Source organism: Scomber scombrus, chromosome 13 (assembly GCF_963691925.1).
Source record: "Scomber scombrus chromosome 13, fScoSco1.1, whole genome shotgun sequence".
NCBI lineage: Eukaryota > Metazoa > Chordata > Actinopteri > Scombriformes > Scombridae > Scomber > Scomber scombrus.
Genome location: NC_084982.1, coordinates 7,373,261 through 7,387,647, shown reverse-complemented (window position 1 = coordinate 7,387,647; position 14,387 = coordinate 7,373,261). Strand labels below are relative to the sequence as shown.

At 41.5% G+C, this 14,387-nt stretch overlaps 1 protein-coding gene across 1 annotated transcript; it reads right to left on the bottom strand.

The window, feature by feature from the left end:
• Nucleotides 1-1,593: 1,593 nt before the first annotated feature.
• Nucleotides 1,594-14,197, bottom strand: armc8 (armadillo repeat containing 8). Its single transcript, XM_062432333.1, has 22 exons — nucleotides 13,938-14,197; nucleotides 12,154-12,230; nucleotides 11,122-11,193; nucleotides 10,717-10,859; nucleotides 10,523-10,620; nucleotides 10,285-10,377; nucleotides 10,108-10,188; nucleotides 9,929-10,004; nucleotides 9,760-9,850; nucleotides 9,612-9,672; nucleotides 9,313-9,513; nucleotides 9,059-9,154; nucleotides 8,886-8,968; nucleotides 8,572-8,653; nucleotides 7,895-7,981; nucleotides 7,709-7,801; nucleotides 7,426-7,575; nucleotides 6,961-7,056; nucleotides 6,638-6,733; nucleotides 5,455-5,527; nucleotides 4,268-4,361; nucleotides 1,594-4,155 (listed from the first exon to the last, which is right to left on the bottom strand). The coding sequence occupies exons 1-22, from the start codon at nucleotides 13,980-13,982 to the stop codon at nucleotides 4,122-4,124; spliced, it is 2,022 nt and encodes a 673-aa protein (XP_062288317.1). The 5' UTR covers nucleotides 13,983-14,197; the 3' UTR covers nucleotides 1,594-4,121.
• Nucleotides 14,198-14,387: the final 190 nt, after the last annotated feature.

Below are 14,387 nucleotides of genomic sequence, written 5' to 3'. Positions count from 1 at the left end.
TATGGAGCTTCATTTAGCTCTTTCCTGCTAACTGAATATACAATTGTTCCACAATTGTTATCCATATTGTTCTTAAAAAACCCAGTATGGATGTGTCCTCCTCTTCAAAGGGCAGGTAATAACACATATCTCAAGCTGGGGAACACATTTTTTACCCCAGTGTAATAGTCCGAGCTGCTGCACCGGGACTGGGAATGTAAACTCTTCATCAGGTCACCTCCGTTTGCTTCATCAGTGGGATTATCTTTTTAAAAAGGTAGAAAGCTGATATGAGAACATCTTTTCAAAGTCATGCACATCTGGAATAGGCATTAAATCTACAAACATTTAAGGATATTTAAATTGGGGTTTTAACTTCTGACAGAATAATCCATGTTTTGTTTCCTCTCTAACAGATGTTTTGAAGTATACATTGTAGTCAGTAGGTGAGCATGTGAAGAAGCAGAGATAGCTACTGAGTGTTGACCTAAACTTCCAGGGGGCAAGTGGGTCGGGTAGTGTGCCAAAGACAGAAAGAAAGATTTACAGAAAAAAAAGCGAGGAAGAAACACTAATATCATAAACAGCAGCCATATATATATAATCACAGTTTATCACCACCATGACTGTTTATAACCAGCCTACCGGATTGTAAAAGCAAACTCCCACATCACTCCTGAGCTTTAGCCATCCAGCCATTCGTGCCTTCTCCATATAAAGACATAGACTTCCCTAAAAGTTAATTACAGGCAAGCATTTGGATCAAAATTTTACAGAAAGCCATGAAATTCGCCCACGGAGAACATTTGCACCTTTTGTCGAAAATGTCAACTGTTGAATATGTTTATTTATTCAGGCTGTGTATTTATTTATTTTTATTAGTGAGAGCGAAGAGGAAGTAGTATGTTGTGCGTGTGGGAGATTGGAACGGAAGTCTTACTTCACAACTGGACACCCTCCAGACTGAGTGGACCAATCCCAATTCTTATGTAGCACTCACACATTAAGTATATATATTGAACTCGCACACAATCATCATCTTCTTCTTCTTCTTCGACCCCTTTGCCAACCACTGAGCTTAATGCTCGCATGAGACAAAAGCCTAACAAAAAAAACTACAACACCCAGGCTGCATCACTATAGAGGTCTCAGGACTTCTGTACACTTCTGGACTCTTTTTTGTTGTTCTTCTCACTTTGGTGAGGTGCTGCTTTGTGCAGCACAGGTTCACCACATGTTACTTGTAATATAGACGGTCAGATTTCTGGTTTCTATTTTCTTTAATGGGAGGGGAGGGGTGTGGGGTGTGCTACCTGGACTCTTCACACACTGAAACACAAAGACTGAGCAGAACTCCTCATCGATGTCTGTGGAGCTTCTGATCATGCCGGTTGCTCTGGGTGTGGTGGGATATGATGACAGGGGTGGAGGGTGGGAGGTCTTGGGTACACAAAGGGGTTTTAAATCAAATGCATGTCACAGGTTTTTTGGGGTTTTTTTTTTTCTTGCATGAGGAATGTGCCTGCTTTTGAGCTGTCGAGGGCGGAGGACGGCTAACGGGAGTAGACAAACAGCCTGCCCTGTTGGAGGTTGTTGGGTTTCAGATGTATTTTATTAAAGACTGCTGTTACATAAAATAATTAAAAAAAACTTTACCAGGATTACATACTGTACAACAATAAAGAAGTGTTGTTTTGTAAGATATCAGACTCCTGTGCTACTCTTGGGAAAACCATCACATTTGGCAAACATTAGCCCCAGTTTTGCACCTCTCACGCATTACATTCGAGTCACGGAGAGGGAAGCACACGTTTCTCTGAAAAATAAATAAAGTTTGAGATTTTGAATCTGTTTTTCAAGTTGCAGCTGTGTTCTCCTATTCAGGTACCTGGCAATGATGCACACACACAAGCACATTATTTTGAATGAAAACCTAAAATAATAGAAATTAACGCCAAATCATCAAATATAACTGCTAATAAAGATTAAGCAAAATTTCTAGCCATCATATATGTTTGGATTGGGAAACTGTTCATATTTTTTTTATCATGCACCAAATATAATTTTTTCATTCAGATTGTTAAAAGTCTCACCCCAAAACACCAGCAGCACTCACCCCTTCCTCATTAACCACCAATGAGGTGCCCGTGAGTGAGGCCTAACTGCTCCAAAAGTGCAGATCAGACTGAAGTTTTGGGGTGTGAATGTGTGTAACAGTGCGATCCTGCAAAAGAGAGGCTGCTTGTCACTGAAACTTCCCAAAATAAATACAAAGAAAAAAGGTGTTCATATTTTTTTTAGAGAAACAGATACTTACCTGAGACTCAAATGTAAGGGGAGTACATGAGAGGCACAACCTGAGGATAGGCAACTATGAACTGCAGTACAAACTTAATGCTAAGTCCACTGTTCTTGCATATATTTGTGCTTTCTTTAGACATTAGAGATGGGGAGGCAACAGGAGGAGAAACAGAAAAAAGAGAGTCAGCGCTGTGTTTGCTCCTTGCTACATGTGACTGCAGAGGCTTTCATACACACAACTCAACACCTGAAGCGAACCTACGCTCCTTTGTCATTTTTACCTAAAAAGTATCTTAACCTCCAACGAGAAAAAAGACGCAACACAAAGGAAGTCCTTCTTCAGGTCTGCATATATTTTTCAGTGTAACATTCATTCTATCAGAGGTTCAGTAAGGTTTGAAATGTCAGGGAACACTCTAGAAATATCCTGATGGGAGACGAACTCATATGATAGAGGGATGAAACACAGTGGTACACTTTATTCTGCTGCTGTGGATGCGCTTAGTGCCTCATCCTTCTGAGACCAGTTTCCAAATTGTTCTTCCTTCATTCCTCACATCTACTCCTTCCTCAATTGATTCTCAAAACACATCAGAGGGAATAAACCCTTGGAGCGCGGGAATTTCATTTTTATCCTTTTTGATTAACACACACAGATGGGAGGGGAGGAAGGGGGGCTGCGGAGGATGCAGAAAAAAGCAACCGTCATTTTAAGTCTTACTCATTAGAGGTGTGAGGATAGACGTATCCTCTTCCTGTATGCCTGGTGTACTGTGTACTCATGCCTGTTAATTAGCGCCCGGGCAGGTCAGAGTCAGCGCTATCGACTCTGGGACTACACTTCCCATTGGGATTATAAGAATATTGGACATAAGTGACAGGCTCCAGTGCACACAGAACCACAAGAGTGGAGAGAAAAAAAAAAAGGATCATGAGGGAAATTTCTTTCTTTTCTTAATTCGCCTCTGTAGACCATGTTCATACCCAATACCTGCTTGCATCACGCTGCAGCGGATTCACCCTACTGTGCTGAGAATCATGGTTCAGAGAGAATGAACGAAAACAAACAAGAGGGGTCGGGAGAAAATAAAAATCCAAAAATATATATTTATATGTTTTATATTTATATATATTTATATATTTACGAGGTATGTATCCACAAAAAAAAGAAAACACCCAAATTTCAAAATAGGCAGTCTGTGTTTTTTTTCTCCAAACGTGTCCTTGCTTGTGATGCCTTAAGAAAACATTAATTAATATTAATAGTAATATCATTAATTAAAAATAAAAAAAATAAAACAGGGAACCTTTGCTGTCCAACAGCCCTGCTCTTGTGTCAAACCTCCAAGTCCTTTTCTCTGAGACCAAAATCTCCTCTACTGGGAGTCCAAAAGCACCAAGGCCTCCTGACAAACAGGGTGGCACTGGTGTCAGGTTGCTGCACTCAAAAAACCCCCCAAAAAAACCAAAGATCACATATCTCAAATTACAAAGTCCAGAAAGGAAAAAAATTCACTTCATTGTTGGGAAAAAAGAAGAAAAAAGTCAAAAACTGAAACCCTCCTAACCGTTGATTTCCCAACAACCACGGTCTCAGAGTCTCCAAGATGAGGTTTCGAGTGAGCAAAACTGTTGAGGCTGAGTTGAGGTGGTGGTATTAAGTGGTGGGTGGGAGGTGAAGGGAGGCCAGCCACAGTTCCAAAAAAACCCAAAAGGTGTCTTTGTGCAACAAAACAAGCCTCGAGATTAAACAAAACAAAAAAAAACAAAAGAACCGATGGCAGGTGTCCTCCCGACGATTGTTAGTTAGGCTGGCAGTGGGGGATCTCTCCCCTCTGTGGTCATGCCAGGTACTGCTGCATCGCCGTCTTCGCCCTGAGGGGACACACACACACACACACACACAGCATTAGTGCACCCTGATCAGCAATTCAATAAGTGTAGGATGAAAATGTTGTGTGTTTTTTTTAATATTTTGCTGACCTACCTGTCACTGAGGTTGGGGTCAGAGGCCTGCGTGAGTTTGTGCAAGATGTCCACAAAGCCCATCTCCCGCAGCTTGTCCTGACGCTCCTGAGAACCTGATGAAGCATCACAAAGCAGAAAGGAAAATGAATCAACTCTAACTTGGACCAGTATCTGCCAACATCTAATATTAACCTCATGTTCATGCCAGAATTCTGAAATTATACATTTGCCTGTAACACGATGACATTTAGCCTGCAGCTCCACTTCAGCTTTGCACTAAGTGGGTTTTTACAGTTCAACAAGACTAGGTCAAAATCTAGTTTATTGCTGGACCGTGTATGAAACGCTGGAGAGCTTTTAAAGTCCCAGTAAAATGAAAAATACATTTTCCCACTTCTAATGCCCCTGTGTTAAGTTATCTCTGGTTAAACACACTCTAACTTCTGTTTCACTGGCTGGGCATATGATTCACAGTATGTTTACTTTCTTTAAACACACTTTTGTATGAATAAACAGTACTATGTATCTTTTCTGACACACTGAGCCGTCACTCCTCCTTGCAAGCTGGAGACGTGTAACCATGGTAACCCGTGCCAACCATAAAGTCTGAATTAATTTAAAAAAATATTACACCTAGCAAAGTTGAACCTTACACTTACACAAACTGAAGTGCTATTGACATTTCACCGGAGCGGCTTTGGTTGCCATCCACCATCGTATGTTATGTTGGTATGGCTATTGCATTGCACTGTGGGATATTATTGCTGGCACAGTGTCCAGTGCTTGCATAATGTAATACTTCCATGTAACTTCATCACTCAGTGACTCAGTCAGTCAGTCAAAGACATTAAAAGTTATAGGTCTGGCCCCACTGTTGCATTCCAGCCAAACAGGGCATAAATGGCATTGCAACTTCTTAAAGCATTCAGTGCACCATAATATCAAGTGTTTTATAAATAACAAAGTTCACTTTAGGTCTTACAGACTAGGATGTATTGTATTAAAATCCAAATGATGTTCTTCTTGTATATTGTGGAAGCAAGAACAAGGGTGGATCTATTAACAACTGAGCAGCAGGTGGTTTGGTTTGGAGAAGGTTTGTCAACCATTCTCACACCTACAACATTTCAGTAGATATGCCAACATTTCCTCAGTTTCCATCCTCATTCTTTATTCTTGCCTGTACTCCTGTGATGTGTCACTTACCGTCCTCCTCATTCCAGATAAGGTTTGAGATACAGAAAGTGGCAGCGAGCTGCAGTTTCACATTCGAATGCCCCTGTGGAAACAGTGAAAGTCAGAGACATTACAAGTGAGAAGAACAGAACAAAAACACAGGATGCATTGCCTGAACTATTAAAAAAAGATAACTCAATTACTATGATATTTTTAAGGCAAATATTTATTTTAGTACACTAAGGGCCTAATTTACTAAGATCCCAAATAAAGGGTACTAAGTTGCGTGCACAGTGCAATAGATTGCGCGTCTCGTTTGCGTTCGTTTTGCGGGTGATCTACTAAGAATAACTGCGTAAATGAAAACAGGGGCAACATGGTGGAGACAGCAGTATTTAAATGAGGGTTTTGCGTGTCTTAATGGAGAATTTGAATGAGCAGAAAGCTGCAAGCGTAAAATGAAATTTGATCAGGTTCTAGTGGCAGAGATTTACAAATATATTGAGTTATAAAAAAAAACAAATATTACCAGAAAAAACGATATATGGGAGATTATTTGTGACAAAGTCAATGCTGTTAGTAAAACCAAAAATACTCCACTCCAAAAATATTAACACAGGTGGAAAAAATCAGTCCTGTGCGTATTCTGTCATTGTGCCTCCGTCTCCTCCTCTCCACAGTGACAGAAGTCATCTGTGCGCAGTGAGCAGCTGGTTAATACCTGTCCTTCAAAAGGTATTATTTCTAGACGCAGTTTCCGTCAGAAAAATTACCTTCAGGTTTGGTAAATCACAATGCGTGTGCTAAATAACATATTTGCATTTTCTCCTTCCTGTATTTTGCACACTGGGGTTAAAACGCCCCATATTACATATTCATTATGGCAAACGTACTAAATGGACAGCGCATACTATCCTGCACAGTTGAAAGACGCAAGCCTCAGTGCGCTGCGTTAGTAGATCAGTTTGCACATTTTTTACGGGTGATGTCAAGTTTGCACACGTTTTTACACACGCAAACCTTTAGTAAATCAGGCTCTTAGTGATTTTAATTTTTGCTGCTATTTTTGGAATGCTGCTGAACTAAGTTTTGTCGTATTGTTTTATCAGTGCAATGACAATAAAGTATCTATCTATCTAATTAGGATAACATACTGCTGTATACAGCTGCACAAGCAAGCATGAACTACAGTACATAGGAGAAGCTACTGTACCATGTAGTATTTGATTTTCTGGAGCATGTCGTCATTGGTCATGATGAGTTCCTTGGCTGTGTTGCCGTCAGCGATGTTAGCTAGGATGCACAGCGTCTGACAAGGTAAGAAAAAAACTGAAATTGTCAACTGATGCTCTCTGATGTGCTTACATCTCTACAAATACCACTACACCACTGAACTTGAATCCAGATCAGCCCAGGCGGATAACCTATAATCATACCTGCAGAGCCTTTACTCTGCAATGCGGGTTTTTCAAGCAGCTGTAGAATGAATTCTATATAGAGAAGCATTCGTAAGCATGATGCAGAGGGAGCACTCACCTGTTCTTTGACCTCTATACTGTGCTCTGCTTCTAGGATGAGGGTCACCGCCTGCATGATCTGCTTCCCATGAGAACTCATGATCTGGTCAATGTGCTGACAACAAGAGAGGAAGCCGGAGAGAATTAGTATTCCTGCTGTGTTATACATTTTTGAGACTTTATGCTATTAAGGCACACACAGGTTCATGGGTATTTTTATCGACAGAGTATGTGAGTAAGTATGGCACATTCAAGTCTGGCACTCAGGTGAAACACTACATCTGCTCTGTGTCACACTTAGGTTAAAATGAATGCAAATATCCCTGAATGACCAGTAAACCCTACACAATCAAGGCTATTGTTTTCAAGCACTGTATAATTAATTGTACATTACTAATGCTTGGGGGTGTCATTTATGTGTGTGTGTGTGTGTGTGTGTGTGTGTGTGTGTGTGTGTGTGTGTGCGTGTGTCTCTCTCTCTCACTGGGCGTGTTGACAGCAGATTACGCAGCAAACCGAGAGTCTTCATCAGCACATTGGTGTCAGGGTCTGACAGCAGGCGGAACAACTGTTCTGTCCCCAGACATCGAACAATCTCCACTTTCACCTTCTGATCTGCCTGAAATGCCATGTTCTTAACAAACAAACACACACACACACACACACACACACACACAGAAATGGACAATTTACACTTAAGTCATCCGGCAGCACCACAAGTCACAAATTAAATAGTCTTCGAGACAAGCTTAGTATTCTATTCTTACCATCAAGGCCCAAATCCCATTGACCCTAAGTGCAGGACTCTCACTCTGGGTCAGACTGCATAGTAGTTCGATCACCCCTGACTCCAGTATGGGCTGCACACATACACACACAAAAGTAACTGGTCAATAATTAACTACTATAATCTATTGTCTTTGTTACATAAAGGTGTGTGAGTGTGAGTGTACCTCTTTGCTGGGTGAGAACTCCAGCAGTAAGTTGCATAGTGTTGAGGAGGCCATGACCAGGACTTCATCTGGGGCATTCTGCAACAGCTACAAACAACAGTAACACAGTATGTTAATCTGCATTCTTTTTTTCTTTTTTACTTAGTGCCATCCTGTGTCACAATCACACATTCAGCCTGGGAGCTAGGTGAAAGGTGGTACCTAGGTAGAGCGTGCAGGAGGCAGGACATGATGCAAAAAGTACACTAGGGTTGTAATTCAGAGTTTTTAAGCTTTTCACCAGAAATAAGATTTGATAAGAAATCACAGGAGGTCCTCTTTCTCATCAGCGCAAGTTTCACAGCACAGCATTCAGGCCCAGTCATAACAACGCAGCTTAGCTGGACTGCTGCGTTTATCCAGCGCCACATCAATGCGCCCACTCACCCACTGTGACTTCTCCAGAAAATGACCTGCTGTATTCTCACATGGACTCAATCAGACTTTACACTGACTTTGTACTAGGGAGCTGGCAGTGGAAAGTCTGTTTACTGTCACAGCTCTGAACAATGTCCGGAATATTTCAGGGTTGCAGTGCGTGTGTGAAAGGAGCTCAGAGAGATACAGAGAGAAGTGATTTTGTCTTTGCATTCAGTAAAACCTCATTACTGGATTGTTTCTTTTCTAACTGCACTGACCTTCATGAGGGGTTTCCACACCGCATGGTCGTGGAAACTGGTCCTCAGCTGCTGCACTGATCGTGAAAGACTATGTAGACACCTGTAAAAGAAAACATACAGAGAGGCTCAGTCATTGCATTGGTGTTTGTGACCATCTAAAAGTTTAATACAGGATCCAGATTTGATATCATTGTAAAATTTGCAACAAAATCTAAATCAAATTTTTTTTATAGTCCTTGAAATAAAATTGTCAATCTATTTTGTTCTTAGTCATAATAACTAACTGTGTAGACAAACTGGTATTCACAAATGACTAAACACAGACACTGTACCTGACAGCCGCCAGGCGGACTTTAATGCTAGATTCAGACAAGCCACTGACTATCCTGTCCATCATGTTATCTGTCTCTGTGATCTGAAAAAAACAACAGTAGAGGTGCATTAGAATATAAACACATATGTGCATATTAACATAAAAACACAAATACACACGAGGAGAAGTCACCTTCTTGCGGATGTCCTCGTCATTGGAGCCTAGCGAGGCGTAAAGTTTGAAAGCAGCTTGTCTCAGCTCGTGTGCATGCTTCAGGTCATGGTCCAGCTGGATAAGACAGAGCAGACAGAAAATTAACTGCTGCACAGTGTCCACAAGTGACAGAGCTTTTTCATTAAAAAAGCTGATATCTTTAAAAGGCGATCATTTTCCCCTCCTAACATAAAGTCATATAAAACAGGGCCCTCCCAGACCCACTGACCCACCCTCTTGATGTCAGTGATTGCGGACACAGAGCTGGGGTACTTAAAGTAGTCTGCCAACATGGCCACTAGATGGTCAGTAGTGCTGGCGATCCTCTGTAGCTCCACATCAGGCTCCATCAGGTAGGCCAGCGTCTCTGCACCCTCCACCCTCTCCTCCAGAAGATGCTCTTTACTGCACATTCGTACGAGGCAGGGTAGGGTCTGAACGAAAAACAGGAAGTCATATGGATGTTACATAAAGAACTGATATAATATGGTAATAATAATGGTGAATACAGGTGCAGTTGCAAAAGCCTGACCTTCAGGACTATGCAGCTGTCGTCTGTCCTGATGGCACCCGCTCGACACATGTACGTTAAACTGGGACAGAAGGAGAAGACGTCACATAAAAAAAGGAAAGTATACCGAGAATACAAATATTAGTAACGATGGTTGTGTATCACTTACCATTTGGCTGCTGTTAACTGCATTTCAATGGGTTGATCCCTTTGCATCATTCTGACAAATACCTGAGAGAGCAGCTCACCATCCACCAGCACTGGAACCACAAATGTTCGGGAACCATTAATGACTGTGAACTGAAAGGTGAAGCTCAAATCAAAGAGAGGGGACTCACCAGTCACCAGTGTCAGGGAGACCGGAGTGTTTTCATAGGCCAGGACCGAGAAACACTTTAACGCCTGCATCCGAACCTGAAGAGCCAATGAGGACATGAGAGAGAGCTATATATGGAGGTGAGCACTGTGTGTATTATCCGATTCAGTAACTACAGTATATATACTAACAGCCATTTACCTTATAAGAGGATGAGATAAGTAGAGGGGCAATGTTCTGGATGGCGCCGTGGTTGAAAAGGACCGTCTGATGCTCTGGGGTCTGGAGACAAATTACATTCCATTAACAATGAATTTCGCTCCAGCTACAAAAGTGATTCACTCCAGTGTTTTTGTGTCGCCAAATACCAACAAATACCTTACAACAGTGGGAGAAGATCTGTGTGATGTATTCCTGCGTCCTGTGTGAGCGGCTCAGTAGCGACATTAGATGGGGAATCACAGTGGGATCCTGAAAGTCACACATAATATAGTTGTAAAATGGGTATTGTTAGGTCTTGACCTCTGTATAATGTGCAATTACAAGGTACTTGTTATTCCGTGTTTGCTAGTCTAAGAGGTTATATCTTGAGCAGAATCTGTAAAAGGCGACCTACAGTATAGAGCAGCTGCACAGGGGTGACTGGACTGATGAAGACAGTTCTGAGACATCGAAGACATCCTTCAATGAAGATCAGGTCCGGACACAAGAGACCTGCAAGCACAAAACACAGATGCTGCTTAGATCTGGGTTTCTACCAGTCACAAAGATGTTATCCTCTGCAGTAAGGATTTGCATGCGTGCCCCAACCTTGAAGAAGGGCAGGGATGATGTGACAGTCCACCAGGGACTTGATGTTGTTCTCGGTACCCATGGCGAGGCTGCCCAGCACCACGGCGCACTCTGTCCGTAGCTCTAGACTGGAAGAGCTCTGCTGGAGCAGATACAGTAACCTGGACCCAAGGAACAAACACACACACACAGAGAAGTATGTTCACTGCAGATGTGCTGGGTGACCTGTAGAGTGCATTGCGGATGATGCTAATGAGTTAAACTCTTCAGCCTTGACGTTTCTGCTGTCACATTTGCATATTGTTATTTTTTATTTGCAATTCTTGTTCATCTTGTGTACAGCTACTGTTATCTCTTGAATGTCCTTGAATAAAATATTTACAGGTCAGAAAGTGGCAAGAGAGACAAGGTGTGCAGACATACCTGGGAACAGCTCCGAGGACGATCAGATTGGCCTTCTGCTTATTGTTTCCAATGACGGCATTCTTCATGTCACTGTGAAGACAGACAGACAGACACACATACAGATGAGAGGAACCCTCTTGGCTTCTATTTGATGCAACTATGCCAAAAGTTCAAGAATGAGCTTGTATTCATAAAGTAACGAACATGCAAAAATGCTTAAAGAACACCAGGATTTGTTTCATTTAAGATGCATTTCATACAAGGTTGATCATGTAATAAATCATAAAGACACTGTTGAAACAGATGTGTGCAAGGGCGATATATCCAGACATACAACGAGAAGGTTTGCATGAAGCACAGATGTGTCACATATTCTTGTAGGACACAGCATGAGCATGATCATTTGTCTTCTGGGTTTTTTTTCTTTTCCCTGCAGTATTTTACTCTACTCTGCAAGCGCCCAAGATGATATCAAATAGCAGGTGAGTGAGGCTAGTGGAAAAGTACAGCAGTAGCAGGCAGTCAAGTCAGGCAGGTGCTGGGCTAGTGGAGCGGTACACGCCGTAACCAGAGCTAGTCTCTCCAGAGGTTAAAAATAAAAGGTGAAACAGTTAGAGTCCAAGTCACTGCAGTACAGGCAGAGAGTGAGAGTTGGATGGAATGAGGGAGAGAGAAATATGAAGTCACACTGAGCAGTGAAATGCATTTTGAAATGGACTGTCACATGAAAGCTTGTGCATGTAAACACAGAGGTCATGCAACCATAGAAACGCTGCAGTGCCAGTCAGTTTTCTAAAGAATAATTCCTGTGCATAACAGTCAAAAGAAATTATTTAAACAAATGTAGTCAACTGCCTGTGAAAAGATAAACTGGTGGTTGAGCTGAAACATGCTGGCTGAATAGAGTCTACGCTTTAATAGTGGCAATACGCTATCCCCAACATTTTAGTAGACAGCAAGGGCCGTCATGCACAAGAATTCATCCCAGCTCTGCTTATCCCTTCTGTGCCTGCAATAAGGACGACAAAATATACATCAAGAGCTACTTACATGACTCCCTGCAGCACTTTCTGTGGGTCGGGGTCGAACAGGCGGTCCACATAATGGCGACTTGTGGCAGTGACTTCCTGTATGGGCACAAGAAACGACACAACAGAAGCGTGAGCAGCAAAATTTACAGACACTTTAAATTCTAGCTTGGGCTACCTGGCTGGAAAGTAAATGAGATTGTATCTTGCTCAGTTTCACTCTCACAATACACATACATAGACACTAAAGAAATTACAGATATGATGTACTAATATGAGCATACTTTGACATTTTTTACAACAAACTACAGATTGTCAAACTATGTGCCAGCATGATCAGATTTATTTCCTGGTGGGAAAAACAGCATTAAAAGAAATGTTAATATTTGAAAAGCAGATTTTGATTTTTTTGTATTAAAAATAATATAGACTTTTAATGACTTAAAGAGACTGATCTACCCCATTCTGATAAACTCACACACGATCACTATCACATGCAGCAGCATCCATAGCTGGCCTGATCCCTTTAGCCGTTTTATGACACCAAGTGGCATGGTGACAGCAGAAACTTTGTTTATATCATTGACAGCTTTAACCAGAACTTTCCACATGACCCCAGAAGAGCAACACAACACGCTGCTACTATTCGGCTTCAGGTGCCAACACACTGTTTAGCACATGCTGTACTGCACCCACCTGCCTTTAGAAAACAACTTTTACGTGCATCAATGATGTAATGGCTGAAATCAGACAAATACAATAACACAGAGCAACAGGGCAACTTAAAAAGTAAGTGTAAAGATGGCCTAAAAACACACGTTGTAATTTAGCTTGAAGTGTTTCATGAAGTGTCCTGCGTGCATGTATCAGAGCTGAGGGCGTTTCATTCCTGCAGTTCAGACATGCTTGTTTTCGCTTTCCATTTAACTTTAAGTTTAGCTGAGCGAGTTCCAACTGGCAGCCTGTTACCTAACGTTACTTTAATACATTGCACCATACAATTCATTAGACTTTCGGCTGCTAACAGAGCTAATAGGAAACCATAAGAGTAATAATAATTACTATTATTATTAATAATAATAATAATACATTTAATGTATACCGCTGTTTTCATTCATAATGAAACACTAAGTACTACAGTATTCTTAAAATAAAACACCTAATATAAAGAAAATAATAATAATAATGAGATAATAATCATATAAATAATAATATAGATGGAAGAATTAAACCAGAGAGTTGTGATAGCTCTGAATATGCTAGTAGTTAGCTATGTCAACTAATACGTCAAGTTCGTTATGGTAATTATGAAGCTGCGGAGGTTAGACACATATAGTAGCGAAGGGTCGGAATAAAAAGCTCAGTCCTGCAACTTATTTTCCATTGCGCATTTCTTTTTAAAGTGTTTGAGTATTTCAAACACGAACAGTGGTGACAGCACTCTCACTCGTAGCGGTTAGCTGCTAACTCACTCCCAGTGACACTGACAGCTACGTCGTTTGGTTTGTGGTCTCCTATCACGCCGACGGGCTGAGCGGACACACGCCTTTCACATGTTCACTATGTTACCGCCTGTCCGGGCGAGCTCAGACTATAAAACTGTTCTCTCGGCACTTACGTAGGCGGAGTGCTACATGTTGCAAAGCCCTTAACTTAGCTTTCAGGCTAACAGTAGACATGAACCCTTCATGGTTTTCACAGCTTCAAGCATAATTTGACTGATACAATCATATTACCCGTCCACTGCTTGAGTGAGCACACTGTAAAATAGACAATGCAACTTGAAACTATGAGAGAGACACTCACAGACAGCACACTGATGCGGAGAGGGGCCTCCAACAAGCACGCCATCTCTCTTCCCCCGATCGAGCGCCCCAATCGGCGCAGCACTTTGCAGACACTCCGCCCCCCCACCCCAGAGTAGCTTTTTTTAAAGTAACTGCGGTTAAATCGAGCAGCTCTTCGGTAGCATTATGATTAAAATAATGGCACCTATATTCTCCTCTGTAATTATTAGCTATATATATTTATACACAACAACAACAACAGGCAGCGGTGCTAACTTAGCGAGCCTGCTGACAGCGGATTTGTCATTGAAGTAAATTTTGTTTATAAATGTGACGTAGATGATGTCTCTCTCAGTTAGATTCGACATAATGAGTTGACCCATTCAAACCGAATGATTCATTTTGCAAAAAAAATACTTGCTATATTATAGATATATATTTCAATATGTCTTTATCAAATAATGCATAA